The sequence below is a fragment of the Coregonus clupeaformis genome, chromosome 1, assembly GCF_020615455.1.
Source record: "Coregonus clupeaformis isolate EN_2021a chromosome 1, ASM2061545v1, whole genome shotgun sequence".
NCBI lineage: Eukaryota > Metazoa > Chordata > Actinopteri > Salmoniformes > Salmonidae > Coregonus > Coregonus clupeaformis.
This window is the reverse complement of record NC_059192.1, coordinates 29,426,800-29,448,720: the sequence shown is the minus strand read 5'-3', so window position 1 is coordinate 29,448,720 and position 21,921 is coordinate 29,426,800. Positions and strand designations below refer to the sequence as shown.

Here is a 21,921-nt window from a genome sequence, read left to right as displayed (position 1 = left end):
GCCAACTGATGCTCTTCTCTAAAGAGAAGTTAACTTCTGTCTGATCAATGGTAGCTTATGTGATACCATAGATCAGGGGTTCTCCAACCTCTCCTCGGGGACCCCCAGCCGTTCTCAAACCTCTCCTCTGGGACCCCCAGCCGTTCTCAAACCTCTCCTCGGGGACCCCCCAGCCGTTCTCAAACCTCTCCTCGGGGACCCACCAGCCGTTCTCAAACCTCTCCTCGGGGACCCCCAGCCGTTCTCCAACCTCTCCTCGGGGACCCCCAGCCGTTCTCCTCGGGGACCCCCAGCTGTTCCATGTATTTGAACTATTCCACAACTAGCTCACCTGATTCACCTTGTCAACTAATCATCAAGCCCTTGAATAGGTGAATCAGGTGAGTTAGTTCAGGGCTACAACTACATGGTGAAATGTCTGGGAGTCCCTGAGGAGAGGTTGGAGAACGGCTGGGGGTCCCCGAGGAGAGGTTGGAGAACGGCTGGGGGTCCCCGAGGAGAGGTTGGAGAACGTCTGGGGGTCCCCGAGGAGAGGTTGGAGAACGTCTGGTGGTCCCTGAGGATAGGTTGGAGAACCACTGTACTGAACATAATTGTGTGACATGACAAAAACAGTGAGTTGCAGGTTGATTAGTTGACCACCAGAGGTCTCTTACTCCATAAGAGCGGTGTTCACCTTTGTGGATCTGCAATAGATCTTCAATTTAGATATTTTTCTTTGCCAGGAGCGCACTGGACACATTGCAGTTGCAAAAACGTTTACTGATATCATAGAACATGTATGAGACTCACAAATACAGTGTTATTATGATGAGAAGACCATCTAAATTGTACAATTTGAAAAATGTAATGTCAGTGTAAAAATTGATTCCAGTTATTTCAGTAACATCAACAACACTGTGGGATCAGTACTGTTACATATCTCTTCCTTTGGACTAAGATATCTTCCAGTTTATATTCTAAAGTCAATGGGGGTTATTCTTTACCTCTTAACAGTTCAATACCGCATGATATTCAGACAATTAGTATCCGTTTACTCTCTGGTGTGTTGTGGTAATGGTGGTATAATATTATAGTAACCATTAGCATCCCTGGGCTATATGCCCAAGCCCTCTCCAGTTTCAGCATGGTGGCTAGCTTACACTCAAGGTACAGTATCTGACCAATCAATAAACAAATCAATTCATCTATAAATCATTGTGGTACGTTAGACTGAAGGTATGGAGATCTGATGCACCGAGGTGCTCTCAAAGTCCGGCAGAACCACAATACTATGTTAGCCCACTAAACTAAAGCCTATTGGCATTAGCTTTTCGAGCCAACACAAGTCTTCAGGTCTAAGCCAAGGTTAATCATCACAGACTGAAGGGATCCAATCAATCAATCATTCATGGTGGTTAGTCAGACTGAAGGTATGGGTATCTTATGGGCTGAGGTGCTCTCAACGTCCTGCAGCACCTCCTGGTGGGTGTGATAGTGCATGACAACGTAGGACTTATTGAACCCAAAGGCCTGGGAGGTGGAGGAGTTTGTAGCAGGCTGCAGACTGTTGGTAGGGGAGCCGGGTCCTGCAGAGGGGCTACTGTTGTAGATACTGTAGTAGGGCTCAATACGGGTGTTGATGGGGGTGGAGGTGCTAGGGGGCCGGGGCTTACGCCCACCATGCCCGCCCGTGGCTCTCGGACTGGGGGCACAGTCCTGGGAGTGACTGGGTCCACAGGCTTGATCCACCAGTCTCCTTTGTGGCTTGGGTGAGAGGACATAGGCAGAGTTGGTCTCATGGTGCGAGGATTTGTTACGGTTGACTTCAAGACTGCCTTTACCCATGGCGTGGAGCCGTGTCTTGTGCTTGCAGCAGAGGAACACCAGCGCCACCCATTGGAGGCAGCAGAGGACGCGCCGGCGAAGCCCGGCGCTGTTGCGGGAGTACACGAATGGGTTGATGCACGACTTGAGGAAGATGAGCGCGAAACCGCACAGTTCGAACTGGTAGTGAGCGAAGCTGCTCTCCGGAGAGAGGACGTCCTGGGCTAAGGAGACACCCATGGGGAGACAACAGAGGAGGATGGAGAATACGATCACCACACAGGTTACTACAGCCTTGGAGTCCTTAACTGTGGCCAGGTTGACGGTAGAGACTAGCTGGCAGCAGGTAGCTCCCTGGGCAGCGCCGGGTACTAGACCCTGGCTGGTGGGTCTGTTAGTGTAGGAGTGAGTCTGAATGTGTTGTAGCTTGTTGTAGGTCTGGTTGCGGTAGAGCGAAGGGACCTGGACGGCACACTGCATGCCCTCTAACCCGGCCGCGATGAGCGGGGGAGGGGGTGGTGGTAGCGGCGGGCGCGTGGCGTCTACGGTGATGATGCGGCACTTCCTCACCTGGGGACAGGATGGGATCAACCATTTAGCATAGAGAGACATAACATGATACAAGCCATAATACATTATTTTGCTTCATACATGCTTATAGCAAGTTATAAGAAATGAAGTGTTACTAAAGTTTCTTAAAAATGTGTCAAATAATCCCGTAAGGGGTGGGTCGCTAAGGCGATTTACCTGACACGTTTTTAAGAAACTTTAGTAACACTTCATTTCTTATAACTTACTATAAACATGTATGAAGCAAAATAATGTATTATGGCTTCTCTCTCTCTCTCTCTCTCTCTCACCTGTGCGTTCTTCCTCAGTGTCTGAGCGATCATCAGGTAGCAGACAGACACCACCGCCACACAGAAGGCAAAGTCTGCCAGGTAGACATATAGAATCACCCTAGCACGCCCACCCGTTAGGCCGAAGTGAGGCAGGCAGGGTCCCTCCTTCATGGGGTATGCTCGCAGGGTGAGCAGGGCACCCATAGTTAAGCTGGAGGTCCAGAGGAGGGCAGTGAGAGCCAGAGTACAGGGGAGTGAGGCCATGCGGTTGGGCTGCTGGCCCAGGACCATACGTAGCCTATGGAGGGCAATCACAGCTACCGTCTCCAGAGACATGATGATGAAGGCAGTGCTGGTCAGGTGGAAGGTGAAGCAAAAAGTATTTGACACGCCGCCCCATCCTCCTGTAACAAAAAAAATAGTTTACTCTTAAGACTTTTGCAAACCTTCAAGAATCAGACCAGGTATCCCTTCAAATACTTGGAGCATTTGGTTGAGTCTGCCTGGAGTGCTAGATGGGCAGAGTTTGCAATTTTTGGACTTTTCTATTGGTTTATTAAGCCAAGCAAACTCAAACAGGCACACAACAGAACAATAATAATAATTTGGTGGGTGCTTATATTTGTCCTATTTCACACATCTATTATACGCATGGGTGAATTGTAAATGTGTATATTTTTTTGCACATCCTAACTCCCCCTGAGACACTCTCGGAGAGTGAGGTCACGGCCAGGGTCAGCCATTATCAACAGCAATCCTGGAGCAATAAGGGCTAAGTGCCTTGCTCAAGCGCACATTAACAGATTTTTCACCTTGTCGGCTCTGGGATTCGAACTAGCGACTTTTCGGTTACTGTCCCAATGCTCTAACCGCTAGGCTACCGGCCGTCCTAAGCAACAACTTAAAAATTACCCGGGGACAGTCAGGGCCCAGGGTCTTAGCTGAAGCAAGAGACAAGAAGAACTAAGCAAAGAACAGAAGGAAGTAAATATCATAGAGATCCTATTAAATTACTAGAGGGGCTATGTTATAAACCCTCAAAGTTCCAGAATGGTATTCTAATTCCTAATTCTATGGTAAATACAGTCCACTCACCTGAGTCCAGGAAAAGCACCAATGCGAACATTGGCGCAGTCACGCAACATATAATCATATCACAGAATGATAAGTTCAGGATCATGAAGTCGAAGTTGGTGCGGAACTTGCGGAAGGCCGGGTGGAAGAAGGAGAGGAACACCACCAGGTTGCCGTAGGAACCCAGAAAGAAGATGAGGATGAGGAGAAGGGAGCAGGAAGTTAGGGTAGCCGTGTGGATCAGGGCCCAACCAGGGGAGGAAGAGGAGGAGGAGGACCTAGAGGGAGGAGGAGAAGAACACTGATACAGTGATTTGCAAAAGTATTCATCCCCCTTGGCGTTTTTCCTATTTTGTTGCATTACAACCTGTAATTTAAATGGATTTTTATTTGGATTTCATGTAACAGAAAAGTGGTGCGTGCATATGTATTCACCCCCTTTGCTATGAAGCCCCTAAATAAGATCCGGTGCAACCAATTACCTTCAGAAGTCACATAATGAGTTAAATAAAGTCCACCTGTGTGCAATCTAAGTGTCACATGATCTCTTACATGATCTCAGTATATTTACACCAGTTCTGAAAGGCCCCAGAGTCTGCAACACCACTAAGCAAGGGGCACCACCAAGCAAGCGGCACTATGAAGACCAAGGAGCTCTCCAAACAGGTTGGGGACAAAGTTGTTGAGAAGTACAGATCAGGGTTGGGTTATAAAAAAATATCAGAAACTTTGAACATCCCACAGAGCACCATTAAATCCATTATTATAAAATTGAAAGAATATGGGACCACAACAAACCTGCCAAGAGAGGCCGCCCACCAAAACTCACAGACCAGGCAAGGAGGGCATTAATCAGAGAGGCAACAAAGAGACCAAAGATAACCCTGAAGGAGCTGCAAAGCTACACAGCGGAGATTGGAGTATCTGTCCATATGACCACTTAAACCGTACACTCCACAGAGCTGGGCTTTACGGAAGAGTGGCCAGAAAAAAGCCATTGCTTAAAGAAAAAAATAAGCAAACATGTTTGGTGTTCGCCAAAAGGCATGTGGGAGAGTCCCCAAACATATGGAAGAAGGTACTGATGTCAGATGAAACTAAAATTGAGATTTTTGGCCATCAAGGAAAACGCTATGTCTGGCGCAAACCCAACACCTCTCATCACCCCGAGAACACCATCCCCACAGTGAAGCATGGTGGTGGCAGCATCATGCTGTGGTGATGTTTTTCATCGGCAGGGACTGGGAAACTGGTCAGAATTGAAGGAATGATGGACGGCACTAAATACAGGGAAATTCTTATAATAATAATAATATGCCATTTAGCAGACGCTTTTATCCAAAGCGACTTACAGTCATGCGTGCATACATTTTTTGTGTATGGGTGGTCCCGGGGATCGAACCCACTACCTTGGCGTTACAAGCGCCGTGCTCTACCAGCTGAGCTACAGAGGAAACCTGTTTCCGTCTTCCAGAGATTTGAGACTGGGACGGAGGTTCACCTTCCAGCAGGACAATGACCCTAAGCATACTGCTAAAGCAACACTCGAGTGGTTTAAGGGGAAACATTTAAATGTCTTGGAATGGCCTAGTCAAAGCCCAGATCTCAATCCAATTGAGAATCTGTGGTATGACTTAAAGATTGCTGTACACCCATCCAACTTGAAGGAGCTGGAGCAGTTTTGACTTGAAGAAATTTGTATTTTGCTTTCAACCCACTCACCTCGGGCCCAGGCTGCTGACCCCATCCAGCAGGCCAGACGGCAGACTGGTCACATTCATCATACACATAGGGCTGGTTTCCCGGACACAGATTAAGCCTAGTCCTGGACTAAGAAGCTGTTTCAATGGAGGTTCTCCATTGGATTAGTGAGGACTGGAGTACAGCCTCACAGGTGTTCACATCATTTCACTGAACAGGATGGTGAAGGGATCTGCTGTCTCCTCCATTGACATGGTCCCCTTGGTCATGGGAAAGACCCCATATTTCTACATAGAAACAGAGGAATCTGAGTTTAGTACAACACCATATTATTACAATGAAAGATGTCTATGAGGACCATTGTGAATGATAATAATTCTGCTCTTTCAATGGAAAAAGAGACAAACACTGAAGTCTAAATAGGCCTAGGCTGAAGCAAGTGCAAGACGATATAATGTGTAGCCTACACACTAATCTAATCATTCTATAATTATTGTTGAGGGTATTTCATATATGTGTACACAATAGATGTGGATAATTTGATAGAATGTGGTTGAGCCTACGACGACAATATGAGCTACAGCTATTGTGTAGGCCTATCGATATTGACAATTCACACAGAATTCTAAAAACATACACGCTTACCGCATCTGCATTTATCTGTCTGTGCGTGTGAATGCTCTGATGCAAAACGATCTCAATATGACAGTCGAGTCATCCTGGTCATTTGATTACTGTTATGAAAACCAATACAATACTGAAGGTGTTGCTCTCCAGCCAGCCACCACCACAATTACAGCCATTAGAAGAAAATAAAAAAAGTATTCCTTCACAGTTGATCAGAAGCCATAATATATGAGATCTAAATTCTGTATGCAACCTAATATTGCGGCTTACTTGAAAATGAGAGGCATTGTCATATTGATGTGAAGGCTAATAGAGAAGAAAAAATTGCGAAAATAGACATAGGCCTAATTGTTATACAACCCATCCGTTACATTTTCATATTCGGAATTGGCAACTTACCGTTCACCTGCATAATAACCACACGCACTTTTATTCACAGTATGTCGTTCAAAAAGAGCGTTTATTTTATTGTAGATGTGATGTATCCATTTTTGTATTATCCCGAGGACGAGGACCGGGCGCAGTACATCGGTAAGACTTGGGATATGACATACTGGGCGCGTTCCTCTGCCTTGCCGTTGCTGACGCATGCCAGATCTTACCACGCCTGGATAGGTATTTTACATGTCAGCTAACCACATCTTCGACTCGGCACTGGTACTCCCTGCATGTTATTCACTGTGTATTTATTCCTGTCACTATTTCTATTTTTATTTATTTATTATTGTACATCTAACGTCAGCGCGTGCGGGTACCAGTTACCACCTAGGGATGTCAACCTCTAGCTTGAACATCTCAATCTAACGGAGTCAAAAGGATACGAATCCATTCTCATGGGAGAATAAACTGCAACATTTAGTCTAGAAATACCTTTGGGAATATTGGGTTCCAAGTCGTTCTAGAATCCCCGCTCTTTGTAGGGTACAGGACATTTATTAAGGCTACCACCTGTACACTGAGAGCCAACTTCTAGCCCTCGGTGTATTAACGTACCCTCTCAACCTGTGACTAACTTCAATATGAGGCATCACAGAACCACCCGGTACAAAGACACAAACTACAAAAGTTTGTTACAAACAACCCATACATTTCTTTATTTTCTTCATTCAATATACGCAAACAGTAGATCTAAAAAGAATCACTGCAGCTTTGGCACTACACTAAACAGGTGAGGTACTAAACTGAACCAATGCTTCAATGAGACTAGCTTTTCAAGTCTTCATGGAAAAACTAAATATTGAACCAAAATAAATCTCTCACTAGGTTTTTTTTTTTTAAAGAATGGAGAATAATGTTATATTGAGGAGTAGAGGAGGGGAGTGGAAAGGGTGCGATGCTAAGGTGGTGGACAGGATGTTTGGTTATTCCTTGGGCCCGTTTCCCAGACACAGATTAAGCCTAGCCCTGGACTAAACAACATTGTCTCAATGGAGATGTTCCAATTATCCTGCTTTTTAGTCTAGGACTAGGCTTGATCTGTGTCCGGGAAACAAGTCCCTTGGGGTTTTGAGAGGTGTTTAGACATGCCATGATGATCAAACAGCGCTCATCAGCTGGAAACCGCTCACATAGCCTTGAGGAATGAACACACACACACTCCCTCTGCTACATATTCATCATTGCCCATGCGAGAGCAGATTAAATAAAATACTCCGTCACTAAAAAGCTGAACAATCTATCTACTCACGAACCAAAATCTTTCATTACCAGCAACTCTCTAAGAATAATTAAATCAGCACTTCAAACAAATAAATAAACATGTTTGTGCATTTGTTACATACACATGTTATATAGACATAATAAAATATGCATATAGCAGAGAGATAAAACAAAGTACACAAACGTCATGTATGTAAATGTGTGTCCCGGGTTCAAATCTCAGCTACGTCCCAAATGGCACCCTATTCCCTATATAGTAAAAGGAATAGGGTGCCATTTGGGATACAGCCCTAATCTAATGATATTGAACGATCATCTGAACACATACAGACTGTGGCTAAGAACACTTCACTGGAGACCTGGGAGATTATGGTTCCTATCCTCTAGCGCAGGGCTCGACAACCCTGTTCCTGGAGAGATACCGTTCTGTAGGTTTTAACTCCAACCCTGTTCCTGGAGAGCTATCCTCCTGTAGGTTTACACTCCAACCCCAGTTGTAACTATCCTAATTCAGTTTATCAACCAGGTAGTTATTAGAATCAGGTGTGCTAGATTAGGGTCATAGTGAAAATGTACAGGAACAGGGTGGGAGAGCCCTGCTCTAGTGGGAGAATATAGTTAGTTGGCGCAGAGTTGATAACATTGAGGGGATGTTGTACTGAGAGCAATAGTATAGGGGAAACTAGCTCTGGTCCAGGGGCGTCGTGGTGCACTAATGGGGGAACACGCACTACACCTTGGACCAGAGCTAGGGGAAACCTGCAGGTATCTTCATCAAGCATTCCACGCACTCACGCACGCACACACACACAAAAAAAGAAAAGAACAAGACAAATCAACAGTACAGTAACATTACAGTAACATTATAGTACCATTACAAACCGCAGGTCAATCATCCCTGCTATGGGTTTATCCTTAAATATTAAGTATAGTAGAAATGTAAATGAGCGCTAAAAACAAATACACAACTCTATTTTATTCCATCCATTACGTATGCATGTTCCCCCCTCCCCCATTTTCAAGGTCCTCAGGGTACAGGGTCGTATTCGTTATGGCATCCAGGTAGTTCCTCCTGGTTTCATTCCGTTTGGTGCCTAGTGAATACGACCCAGGTGTCATCCGTTGGTCTGGTCAGACGGCAGGGATCTGGATGTGAGGCCTCTGTTCTGGGCCTGTATTCACACAGCTTCTCAGAGTAGCGCTGTTAATGGAGGATCAGGTCGCCATGTCCATATAATGGTATTCAATACGATCTGCAAGGCAAAACCGATCCTAAATCAGCAACTGTACTCAGACGCTTTGTGAATACGGCCCTGTTCTGTTCAGTCTGAGGCCAGAGTGAGGAACTGTTGAGTGGCTCAAAGAGGGCATTCAGGGTGTCATTCCTCCGTTAAGAAAACATAACAATCTCCATCTGAAAGTTGTATCAGGGCCCTAAAGAGAGACCAAATGGAAGTGCCTTGTAGTTTATAATGTACTGTAACTTCTGTTGGGATGTTTCCACCCAAGCATACATTTGAATTGATCTACAATGAGTGAGCAGGTTAGGATGGGAGTGTGTGTCCTACCAGGTATCTAGGCGTAGTAGCAGGGAGAGACTAGCAGGTCGGTCAGAACCAGCAGCTGGTCGTCAGTGAACTGCTGTTTGTGTTCCTGCCAGTTGTCATGGTGAGTCCGCCGGAAGTTAGACAGGGTCTTCTTCACTGTCATCTGCAGGAGGAGACAAGTAGAGAGATTCAGGAGAGAGAGAGAGAGATTCAGGAGAGAGAGAGATTCAGGAAAGAGAGAGAGAGAGAGAGATTCAGGAACGAGAGCGAGAGATTCAGGAACGAGAGCGAGCGAGAGAGATTCAGGAGAGAGAGAGAGAGTGACAGAGAGCATGTCGTTGAGCTATGTGGGTTAGTCCTCCTCACCTCAATGGGCTGTGTGTCGTTGAGGTGGGCGCTCAGGTTCATCAGTAGCTGGGGCATCCAGGTGGGAACATCGTAGGGGCTGGACAGGATACAGGCACTCAGACCTAACACTCCAGCATGACGCCTCACCAGATCTACACACACGGGGGGATTGAAAAGGAGCATTGAAAAACTGACCTATAACACATTCAGCAAGGTCAAGACAAATGCATTTTAGAAGCCTATCTAACAACCATGGCAACTGTGTTCCAAGTAAACAATTGACCTTTAAATGTAGACAGTTGCTATGTTCTAATACTCACACTAGCGTGCCACTTAAAATGAAGATACACTATATATACAAAAGTATGTGGACACCCCTTCAAATTAATGGATTCAGCTATTTCAGCCACACCTGTTGCTGACAGGTGTATAAAATCAAGTACACAGCCATGCAATCTCCATAGACAAACATTGGCAGTAGAATGGCCTTACCTGTGCAAAGCTGTCATCAAGGCGAAAGGGTGGCTATTTGAAGAATCTCAAATATAAAATATATTTTGATTTGTTTAACACTTTTTTGGTTACTACATGATTCCATATGTGTTATTTCATAGTTTTGATGTCTTCACTATTATTCTACAATGTAGAAAATAGTAAAAATAAAGAAAAACCCTTGAATGAGTAGGTGTGTCCAAACTTTTGACTGGTACTGTAAGTAATTAGAAATGATTCATACTTTTACTTTTGATACTTAAGTACATTTTAGTAATTAAATTTACTTTTGATACTTAAATATATTTAAAACTAAATACTTTTAGACTTTTACTCAAGTAGTATTCTACTGGGTGACTTTCACTTTTACTTGAGTCATTTTCTATTAAGGTATCTTTACTTTTACTCAAGTATGAAAATTGGGTCCTTTTTCCACCACTGACCTTAACCGCTAGGCTACCTGCTGCCCCACGGTAGCAGTCAGGGAAAGTGTGTGATCGAAGTAAGGCAATGGACAGTTGTGTTAGTAGCTACCTCCAGAGGGGATGGTGTCCACCACGGAGCCCAGCTCCCTCTTCCTCTTCTTGGGCAGACGGGTCTTGCAGAGGGCCTCAAAGTGGCTCTGCATGGGGCCATCTATGGACAGGAAGTTACACTGAAGGAAACCGCTCAGAGTGGTGGCAGCCATCTCCCTCACCTGGGGGAGAGAAGGAGAGAGGGTTCATTATTTATACAATGCAACAGTGTGGGTGGCCATATGTGGAGCTGGCTGGTCCAGTCTGTACTGACTATATCTGCTCAACAGACAGAAGCTCCATCTAAACTCTCCACCTCGCCTCCTTCTCAAAATGCAGTGAAGGGCTGGGGGGAGGGACCTTAGTTGGACCTTGTTCTCCAATACTGTTGAGAAGTAGGCAAGGAGATAGGAAGGAATGAATCACTGAAAGATTCACTGAGATGGAGCCAGAGAGAGAACAGAGAGAACAGGGAGAGAGAGAAAACAGTAAGAGAGAGAACAGAAAGAGAGAACATGGAGGGAGAAAGAGAGAGAGAGAACAGGGAGAGGAAGAGAGAACAGAAAGAGAGAACAGAAACAGAGAGAGAGAAAAAAAGAGAGAGAAAAAAAGAAGAGAACCGAAAGAGAGAGAGAGAGAACAGAAAGAGAGAACAGAAAGAGAGAAAGAGAGAGAGAGAGAACAGGGAGAGGAAGAGAAAACAGAGAGAGAAAACAGAGAGAGAAAACAGAAAGAAAGAGAGAGAACAGGGAGAAAGAGAGAACAGGGAGAAAGAGAGAACAGAGAGAGAACAGAAAGAGAGAGAACAAAGAGAGAGAACAGGGAGAAAGAGAGAACAGGGAGAAAGAGAGAACAGAAAGAGAGAGAACGGAGAGAGAGAGATCAGAAAGAGAGAGAACAAAGAGAGAGAACAGAGAGAGAGAGAACAGGGAGAAAGAGAGAGAGAGAACAGAAAGAGAGAGAACCGGGAGAAAGAGAGAGAGAACAGAAAGAGAGAGAACAGAGAGAAAGAGAGAGAACAGAAAGAGAGAACAGGGAGAGAGAGAACAGAAAGAGAGAGAACAGAGAGAGAAAACAGAGAGAAAACAGAGAGAAAACAGAAAGAGAGAGAACAGGGAGAAGAGAGAACAGGGAGAAGAGAGAACAGGGAGAAGAGAGAACAGGGAGAAGAGAGAACAGGGAGAAGAGAGAGAACAGGGAGAAGAGAGAGAACAGAAAGAGAGAGAGAGAACAGAAAGAGAGAGAACAGGGAGAGGGAGAGAGAACAGAAAGGGAGAGGGAGAGAGAACAGAAAGAGAGATAGAACAGAAAGAAAGAACAGAGAGAGAACAGAAAGAGAGAGAACAGAAAGAAAGAGAGAGAACAGGGAGAAGAGAGAACAGGGAGAAGAGAGAACAGAAAGAGAGAGAACAGAAAGAGAGAGAGAACAGAAAGAGAGAGAGAGAACAGAAAGAGAGAGAGAACAGAAAGAGAGAGAGAAAAAAGAGAACAGAAAGAGAACAGAAAGAAAGAGAGAACAGAGAGAGAGAACAGAGAGAGAGAGCAGGGAGAAAGAGAGAGAGAACAGAAAGAGAGAGAACAGAAAGAGAGAGAACAGAGAGAAAGAGAGAGAACAGAAAGAGAGAGAGAACAGAAAGAGAACAGAAAGAAAAAAGGACAGAAAGAGAGAGAAAACAGAGAGAGAAAACAGAGAGAGAGAAAGCAGAGAGAGAGAACAGAAAGAGAGAGAGAACAGAAAGAGAGAGAACAGGGAGAGAGAGAACAGAAAGAGAGAGAACAGAAAGAGAGAGAACAGAGAGAGAGAGAGAGAACAGAGAGAGAGAATAATAATAAATAATATAATATGCCATTTAGCAGACGCTTTTATCCAAAGCGACTTACAGTCGTGCGTGCATACATTTTTGTGTATGGGTGGTCCCGGGGATCGAACCCACTACCTTGGCGTTACAAGCGCCGTGCTCTACCAGCTGAGCTACCAGCTGAGCTACAGAGAGAACACAGAGAGAGAGAACACAGAGAGAGAGAACACAGAGAGAGAGAACACAGAGAGAGAGAACACAGAGAGAGAGAACAGAGAGAGAGAGAGAACAGGGAGAGAGAGAGAACAGGGAGAGAGAACAGAGAGAGAGAACAGAAAGAGAGAGAACAGAAAGAGAGAGAGAACAGGGAGAGAGAGAGAGAGAGAGAACAGGGCGAGTAGAGTTCGTCGAGTGACTCAGTCTCACCCTTGAGCGCACAAAGGCTCAGCACGGTTCTGTAGCTAGGATGTGTACTGTACATTGGACTGGGAGGAAGAGGATGTGTACTGTACAGTGGACTGGGAGGAAGAGGATGTGTACTGTACAGTGGACTGGGAGGAAGAGGATGTGTACTGTACAGTGGACTGGGAGGAAGAGGATGTGTACTGTACAGTGGACTGGGAGGAAGAGGATGTGTACTGTACATTGGACTGGGAGGAAGAGGATGTGTACTGTACAGTGGACTGGGAGGAAGAGGATGTGTACTGTACAGTGGACTGGGAGGAAAAGGATGTGTACTGTACAGTGGACTGGGAGGAAGAGGATGTGTACTGTACAGTGGACTGGGAGGAAGAGGATGTGTACTGTACAGTGGACTGGGAGGAAGAGGATGTGTACTGTACAGTGGACTGGGAGGAAGAGGATGTGTACTGTACAGTGGACTGGGAGGAAGAGGCATCTACATCTGCAGCCAGCATCAGGCCTTTTGTGTTGCTGGATGTCTCTTTATAAAATAATTCTGAAGAAATAGTATCCATGTGACTTAACAGCTCATGATCAGTTGGTCTGTCAAACACATACAGACTAGAGCTGGGAGATATGGACAGAAATCCATATCCCGATAAATTGACTGAAGTTTATAACACTAATGTGCCCTACAGTTATTTATTTTACCATTAAAACTACTAGTTTGAATGCTATTAGTTTTCCCGTTAACAATCACCCATCTTAGCAAACATTTATTTCAAACTTCACATTTCTCTAGTAGGGCCCTAAGTTATTTATCGCAATGAAACGATATCAGCAAAATGTCCACGATAAGTCTAACAAACACACACCAACGCACACACACGGCCCTTCCATGGTTGAGTCTGCAAACGCCACAGTGATCACCGAGCCCTGATACATACACACACACGGTCAGATGTTTACACAACAGTATTAACCCCAATCCTGAAAATAATATTCAGTTCTGCCAAAGACAATTCAGTTCTGCCAAAGACAACCAATGTAGCCTAGCAAGGGTCGGCACCAAGCAGCCAAGACATAGCAATACATGTCAATACATTTGACTCTAGAGGACAGGTCATTAGACTCTAGAATTAAAGAAAAGGCTAAATCACCCCCCCTCCCCCTAGCAACAGAATACTCCTGCAGCCGGTGGTTTCCATAGCAACAAGTGAGAGGGGGACCGGAGGGGATAATAAGGAGGAAGAATCAGAATCAGTAGACAGAGAGCTTTAAGACAGGGAGGAAAGGGCCTGTGATCACACACACTGTACCTTCAGGCCTAACTATCTACCATTCTGTCTTCTTCAATGTGATCTGTCCCTCCAGGCCTAACTATCTACCATTCTGTCTTCTTCAGTGTGATCTGTCCCTCCAGGCCTAACTATCTACCATTCTGTCTTCTTCAGTGTGATCTGTCCCTCCAGGCCTAACTATCTACCATTCTGTCTTCTTCAGTGTGATCTGTCCCTCCAGGCCTAACTATCTACCATTCTGTCTTCTTCAGTGTGATCTGTCCCTCCAGGCCTAACTAACTACCATTCTGTCTTCTTCAATGTGATCTGTCCCTCCAGGCCTAACTAACTACCATTCTGTCTTCTTCAATGTGATCTGTCCCTCCAGGCCTAACTATCTACCATTCTGTCTTCTTCAGTCATGACGCCATCTGTCATTCATTTACATTATAGTCATTTAGCAGACGCTCTTATCCAGAGCGACTTACAAGAGCAATTAGGGTTAAGTGCCCTGCTCAAGGGCACAAATTCAGTCTGTTATGTACTATGATCATCCTCTCTGTTGAACTCATGTTCTACATTAAATCAAATGTATTTATAAAACAGTTTTTACATCAGCAGATGTCACAAAGTGCTTATACAGAAACCCAGTCTAAAACCCCAAAGAGCAAGCAATGCAGATGTAGAAGTATGGTGGCTAGGAAAAACTCCCTAGAAAGGCAGAAACCTAGGAAGAAACTTAGAGAGGAACCAGGCTCTGAGGGGTGGCCAGTCCTCTTCTGGCTGTGCTGGGTGGAGATAAGAGTACATGGCCATTAAGGCCAGATTGTTCTTGAAGATGTTTCATAATCACAGTGGTTGTAGAGGGTGCAACTGGCCAGCACCTCAGGAGTAAATGTCAGTTGGATTTTCATAGCCGAGCATTCAGAGGTCGAGACAGCCGGGGGTGGGGGAGCGAGAGGGAGTCGAAAACAGCACGTCTGGTGAACAGGTCAGGGTTCCATAGCCACAGGCAGGACAGCAGAAACTGGATCAACAGAACATTTCCTGTCTGATCTACTATCCGTGTAGTGGTGTGTGTGTTACCTCTAGCTGCTCATCCTCCAGCAGGCATATGACCAGTGTTCTGACGTCGTTGACGGCTCCCTGGTCGCTCATAAAGGTGAACAGGTTGTAGAAGACCATGATCTGTAGGTACGTCAGCACCGTGTAGCGAGCATGCCACGAACTGCTGCCTGCTATCTGGAATATATCATAACAATGTTAATTACAACATAACGGTAATGATCTGTAGGGACGTCAGCACTCTATAGCATGCATGCCACAAATTAATGTAACATAATCCAGACAGAACACCATCCAGTGTGTACCACAAAACTCACAGCCACTTCAAACAAACATTTTGCAGAGGCTCAGAGAGTTGTTAGAACCAGAGGCTTGACAATGGGGGGTTTGACCTGTTTTTGAACCTTTTCTCATTGGGGATTGCAGTGAATGGGTAAAGTGGTCGTAGATGAGTCAGGCCTGTTTTGTGTGTTTGTGTGTGCCTACCTCTTGCAGGGCCAGCAGGACCAGTGGTATCTGCTCTGTGTAGAGCAGTCCCTGGGACATCAGAGACAGACAGGTCTTAGCATCCCTCTTCAGCTCATCATAACTGTCATCATTCTCCACCGGAGCGATCTACAAGAGGAGACAGATGAGGGTTGTTATGATTCAGCCAGAGGATGACAGGCCTCCCCTCAGTCTGGTTCCTTTAAGGTTTCTTCCTTCCTTGACCCACCCACCTTGAACAGCAGGGGCAGCAACTGGAGCTGCTCTGGAACGGCCGTGGAGAAGGAGCGTCCAGCACTGGCCATCAGCCACTTGAGTACTGGAAACAAATACAAGACCTTTTTACATCGTATGCTCTGACGAAGGTCTTCAAAACTGAACGTTTGGCACATTCAATTACTGAAATCTGCATTGTGCCAGTGATCCAGTGTGCCGGGACTCTTTTCTCTGGCTTTACCCCTGGGTTTATTAACTCCATCAACTATATACCCCACCTGTCTTCAGTAGTTTGATGGCCTGGGTTAGGGGTCGTACCTGGGTTAGGGGTCGTACCCGTCTTCAGTAGTTTGATGGGTTAGGGGTCGTACCAGTCTTCAGTAGTTTGATGGTTTAGGGGTCGTACCTGTCTTCAGTAGTTTGATGGGTTAGGGGTCGTACCTGTCTTCAGTAGTTTGATGGGTTAGGGGTCGTACCTGTCTTCAGTAGTTTGATGGTTTAGGGGTCGTACCAGTCTTCAGTAGTTTGATGGGTTAGGGGTCGTACCTGTCTTCAGTAGTTTGATGGGTTAGGGGTCGTACCTGTCTTCAGTAGTTTGATGGGTTAGGGGTCGTACCTGTCTTCAGTAGTTTGATGGGTTAGGGGTCGTACCTGTCTTCAGTAGTTTGATGGCCTGTGTCCTCTCGTCCTGCTCTCCCACATCGTTCTCCTCTACCACGTGATTCTGGATCTCCTCGTCCCCCTCCATCAGGGGTTTGAGGCGCAGCAGCACCCGCTCTGTGAACTCCTTGATGCGGGGCGAGGCCGTGGGCTGGGTGTACGGCAAGTTGACGTCTATCATAAAGATGTAGGTGAGAACGCTGAAGAAGAGGAGGGAGGAGAGCGAGAGAGAAAGAGGAAGCAAAGGGAGATGAATACGTTTAGTTTAGTTCATTCATTTTCATGAATGAAAACATCTACATATTTGCATTTAGGCCTAAGTTTTGGATGTATTCCTCTTTTTCGACAGTGTGCTGGTCTCCACCTCTTTCAGTCCTTCTGGTTTTATATCAATAAATCCATGCAAACACAAAAATGTAAAAGTGGTGGTTGATATCAAGATCAGAACAAAAAAGCGTAAGGTTCTCTTGTCTTCTCTTGGAGAACCTGGTTGAAAAGTTATGGACATTGTATAAATGTTTACCTACTATGACTGATGTGTGGTTAGATACCTAGATGAATGAACTATGACTGATGTGTGGTTAGATACCCAGATGAATGAACTATGACTGATGTGTGGTTAGATACCCAGATGAATGAACTATGACTGATGTGTGGTTAGATACCTAGATGAATGAACTATGACTGATGTGTGGTTAGATACCCAGATGAATGAACTATGACTGATGTGTGGTTAGATACCTAGATGAATGAACTATGACTGATGTGTGGTTAGATACCCAGATGAATGAACTATGACTGATGTGTGGTTAGATACCTAGATGAATGAACTATGACTGATGTGTGGTTAGATACCTAGATGAATGAACTATGACTGATGTGTGGTTAGATACCTAGATGAATGAACTATGACTGATGTGTGGTTAGATACCCAGATGAATGAACTATGACTGATGTGTGGTTAGATACCCAGATGAATGAACTATGACTGATGTGTGGTTAGATACCCAGATGTATGAACTATGACTGATGTGTGGTTAGATACCCAGATGAATGAACTATGACTGATGTGTGGTTAGATACCCAGATGAATGAACTATGACTGATGTGTGGTTAGATACCCAGATGAATGAACTATGACTGATGTGTGGTTAGATACCTAGATGAATGAACTATGACTGATGTGTGGTTAGATACCCAGATGAATGAACTATGACTGATGTGTGGTTAGATACCTAGATGAATGAACTATGACTGATGTGTGGTTAGATACCTAGATGAATGAACTATGACTGATGCGTGGTTAGATACCTACAGTTGAAGTCGGAAGTTTACATACACCTTAGCCAAATACATTTAAACTCAGTTTCACAATTCCTGACATGTAATCCTAGTAAAAATTCCCTGTCTTAGGTCAGTTAGGATCACCACTTTATTTTAAGAATGTGAAATGTCAGAATAATAGTAGAGATAATTATTTATTTCAGCTTTTATTTCTTTCATCACATTCCAAGTGGGTCAGAAGTTTACATACACTCAATTAGTATTTGGTAGCATTGCCTTTAAAATGGTTTAACTTGGGTCAAATGTTTCGGGTAGCCTTCCACAAGCTTCCCACAATAAGTTGGGTGAACTTTGGCCCATTCCGCCTGACCGAGCTGGTGTAACTGAGTCAGGTTTGTAGGCCTCCTTGCTCGCACACACTTTTTCAGTTCTGCCCACAAATGTTCTATAGGATTGAGGTCAGGGCTTTGTGATGGCCACTCCAATACCTTGACTTTGTTGTCCTTAAGCCATTTTGCCACAACTTTGGAAGTATGCTTGGGGTAATTGTCCATTTGGAAGACCCATTTGCGACCAAGCTTTAACTTCCTGACTGATGTCTTGAGATGTTGCTTCAATATATCCACATAATGCCATCTATTTTGTGAAGTGCACCAGTCCCTCCTGCTGCAAAGCACCCCCACAGCATGATGCTGCCACCCCCGTGCTTCACGGTTAGGATGGTGTTGTTCGGCTTGCAAGCGACCCCCTTTTTCCTCCAAACATAACGATGGTCATTATGGCCAAACAGTTCTATTTTTGTTTAATCAGACCAGAAGACATTTCTCCAAAAAGTACGATCTTTGTCCCCATGTGCAGTTGCAAACCATAGTCCGGCTTTTTTATGGCGGTTTTGGAGCAGTGGCTTCTTCCTTGCTGAGCGGCCTTTCTGGTTATGTCAATATAGGACTCGTTTTACTGTGGATATAGATACTTTTGTACCTGTTTCCTCCAGCATCTTCACAAGGTCCTTTGCTGTTGTTCTGGGATTGATTTGCACTTTTCGCACCAAAGTAAGTTCATCTCTAAGAGACAGAACGTGTCTCCTTCCTGAGCGGTATGACGGCTGCGTGGTCCCATGGTGTTTATACTTGCATACTATTGTTTGTACAGATGAATGTGGTACCTTCAGGCGTTTGGAAATTGCTCCCAAGGATGAACCAGACTTGTGGAGGTCTACAATTTTTTTTCTGAGGTCTTGGCTGATTTCTTTTTATTTTCCCATGATGTCAAGCAGAGGCACTGAGTTTGAAGGTAGGCCTTGAAATACATCCACAGGTACACCTACAATTGACTCAAATTATGTCAATTAGCCTATCAGAAGCTTCTAAAGCCATGACATCATTTTCTGGAATTTTCCAAGCTGTTTAAAGGCACAGTCAACTTAGTGTATGTAAACTTCTGACCCACAGGAATTGTGATACAGTGAATTATAAGTGAAATAATCTGTCTGTAAACAATTGTTGGAAAAATTACTTGTGTCATGCACAAAGTAGATGTCCTAACCGACTTGCCAAAACTATAGTTTGTTAACAAGAAATTTGTGGAGTGGTTGAAAAACGAGTTTTAATGACTCCAACCTATGTGTATGTAAACTTCCGACTTCAACTGTAGATGAATTAACTATGACTGATGCGTGGTTAGATACCTAGATGAATGAACTATGACTGATGTGTGGTTAGATATCTAGATGAATGAACTATGACTGATGTGTGGTTAGATACCTAGATGAATGAACTATGACTGATGTGTGGTTAGATACCTAGATGAATGAACTATGACTGATGTGTGGTTAGATATCCCAGATCAATGGTTAGATGTGGTTAGTGGCACTAAGCTGCTCTGGACAAGAGCATCAGCTAAATGACTAAACTTAAAATGTCAAAATGAAAAATGTTTGGTCAATGTGTGAAGGCGAGGTCCTACCTGCCGATGCGCTCGCGGACATTCTTGTAGACCTGTGTGAGTTTGGGCTCTAGGTACTGTAGCAGTCTGTGGAGCAGGTCAGGGACCCTCCACTCCTGTTGAGCCAGGCCTCCCTGCAGCACATACAGACGACTGGACAGGAAAGAGGAGAGTTTAACACACCAAACCCTAACCCTCCTGTTGAGCCAGGCCTCCCTAACCCTAACCCTTCTGTTGAGCCAGGCCTCCCTAACCCTAACCCTTCTGTTGAGCCAGGCCTCCCTAACCCTAACCCTTCTGTTGAGCCAGGCCTCCCTAACCCTAACCCTTCTGTTGAGCCAGGCCTCCCTAACCCTAACCCTCCTGTTGAGCCGGGCCTCCCTAACCCTAACCCTCCTGTTGAGCCGGGCCTCCCTAACCCTAACCCTCCTGTTGAGCCGGGCCTCCCTAACCCTAACCCTCCTGTTGAGCCGGGCCTCCCTAACCCTAACCCTCCTGTTGAGTCGGGCCTCCCTAACCCTAACCCTCCTGTTGAGCCGGGCCTCCCTAACCCTAACCCTCCTGTTAATCCAGGCCTCCCTAACCTCTTACCCTCCTGTTGAGCCAGGCCTCCATAACCCTAACCCTCCTGTTGAGTCGGGCCTCCCTAACCCTAACCCTCCTGTTGAGCCGGGCCTCCCTAACCCTAACCCTCCTGTTGAGCCAGGCCTCCCTAACCCTAACCCTCCTGTTGAGCCGGGCCTCCCTACCCCTAACCCTCCTGTTGAGCCGGGCCTCCCTAACCCTAACCCTCCTGTTGAGCCGGGCCTCCCTAACCCTAACCCTCCTGTTGAGCCGGGCCTCCCTAACCCTAACCCTCCTGTTGAGCCGGGCCTCCCTAACCCTAACCCTCCTGTTAATCCAGGCCTCCCTAACCTCTTACCCTCCTGTTGAGCCAGGCCTCCCTAACCCTAACCCTCCTGTTGAGTCGGGCCTCCCTAACCCTCCTGTTGAGCCGGGCCTCCCTAACCCTAACCCTCCTGTTGAGCCAGGCCTCCCTAACCCTAACCCTCCTGTTGAACCAGGCCTCCCTAACCCTCCTGTTGAGCCGGGCCTCCCTAACCCTAACCCTACTGTTGAGCCAGGCCTCCCTAACCCTAACCCTCCTGTTGAGCCAGGCCTCCCTAACCCTCCTGTTGAGCCGGGCCTCCCTAACCCTAACCCTACTGTTGAGCCAGGCCTCCCTAACCCTAACCCTCCTGTTGAGCCAGGCCTCCCTAACCCTAACCCTCCTGTTGAGCCAGGCCTCCCTAACCCTCCTGTTGAGCCAGGCCTCCCTAACCCTAACCCAGGCCTCCCTAACCATAATCCAGGCCTCCCTAACCATAATCCAGGCCTCCCTAACCATAATCCAGGCCTCCCTAACCATAATCCAGGCCTCCCTCACTCTAACCCTAACCCAGGCCAGGCCTCCCTAAACCAGGCCTCCCTATCCCTAACCCAGGCCTCCAGACGACTGGACAGGAGAGAACAATAAAACACAATAATTTGTTTCATGTCCAACGAGGAGAAAATTCTTGCCTCACAGATGTACACATTTTACACAGATAAACAAACCAAGAAACGATCACCGACCCATACTCCATCTCTTCCATGCAGGACTAGTCATCTGAGCACATACGGAGCAGAATCAATACACCCTCCCATACTGAAACACCAAGACACTGTCTAGGATTACAATTAAAGGAGGCAAAGTTTCTCCTCACCAGGCATCTACGAAGGATCCCCCCTCCCCGTTGACTGGAGACTCCATCAGCATCTCAAACAGCCAGTGGAGCTTCCTGGGGTCTCTGCTCTCCTGTACAACACAAACAACCTAAGGTCAACGTCTGCTCTCCTGTACAATAACGACAACAAGGTCAAAGGTCAACAACATGGAAGCAGGAAATTAACAGACCAGGCAAGTACTAGACAGGAGATTCAGGAGGCTATTTCTGTCCTCAATTCTTCACTCCTCACCTTCTTCTCAAATGCATTGGAAGAGAAGAGCCAAGTTCCCCTCCCCTTCAGGCCTTCTCCTCTAATGTGTTTTGAGAAGGAAGCAAGGAGAGATGATGCAATTGGGAATCGAGGAACTACCAATTGAGAAAGAACCTGAAAGAAATGGACTGCTGAATGAGAGGGGGATGGGAGGG

At 45.7% G+C, this 21,921-nt stretch overlaps 2 protein-coding genes across 5 annotated transcripts in view; both read right to left on the bottom strand.

Moving 5' to 3' along the window:
* Window positions 1–479: 479 nt before the first annotated feature.
* LOC121555230 (probable G-protein coupled receptor 75) lies at window positions 480–6,622 on the bottom strand. Of its 2 annotated transcripts, XM_041869210.2 has the most exons (6): window positions 6,450–6,622; window positions 6,069–6,157; window positions 5,445–5,710; window positions 3,744–4,000; window positions 2,667–3,052; window positions 480–2,376 (listed from the first exon to the last, which is right to left on the bottom strand). In XM_041869210.2, the coding sequence occupies exons 3-6, from the start codon at window positions 5,510–5,512 to the stop codon at window positions 1,402–1,404; spliced, it is 1,686 nt and encodes a 561-aa protein (XP_041725144.1). In that variant the 5' UTR covers window positions 5,513–5,710; window positions 6,069–6,157; window positions 6,450–6,622; the 3' UTR covers window positions 480–1,401. The 2 variants fall into 2 exon arrangements, with proteins under 2 accessions (XP_041725144.1, XP_041725009.1); XM_041869075.2 differs by lacking the exon at window positions 6,069–6,157.
* Window positions 6,623–8,194: 1,572 nt separating this feature from the next.
* Window positions 8,195–21,921, bottom strand: part of LOC121555036 (proteasome activator complex subunit 4B) — an 87,447-nt gene continuing 73,720 nt past the window's right edge. For 2 of the 3 annotated variants that reach the window (XM_041868841.1, XM_041868992.1), the window contains 10 exons: window positions 21,493–21,584; window positions 19,769–19,900; window positions 16,511–16,719; window positions 15,877–15,962; window positions 15,644–15,772; window positions 15,179–15,334; window positions 10,631–10,793; window positions 9,623–9,756; window positions 9,278–9,419; window positions 8,195–8,962 (listed from right to left, as the gene is read on the bottom strand). In XM_041868841.1, the coding sequence (XP_041724775.1) occupies window positions 9,285–9,419; window positions 9,623–9,756; window positions 10,631–10,793; window positions 15,179–15,334; window positions 15,644–15,772; window positions 15,877–15,962; window positions 16,511–16,719; window positions 19,769–19,900; window positions 21,493–21,584 (1,236 nt within the window). In that variant the 3' untranslated portion in view covers window positions 8,195–8,962; window positions 9,278–9,284. Of the gene's footprint in view, window positions 9,144–9,277; window positions 9,420–9,622; window positions 9,757–10,630; window positions 10,794–15,178; window positions 15,335–15,643; window positions 15,773–15,876; window positions 15,963–16,510; window positions 16,720–19,768; window positions 19,901–21,492; window positions 21,585–21,921 lie in introns of all 3 variants that reach the window. The other variant, XM_041868921.1, reaches the window with a different exon arrangement.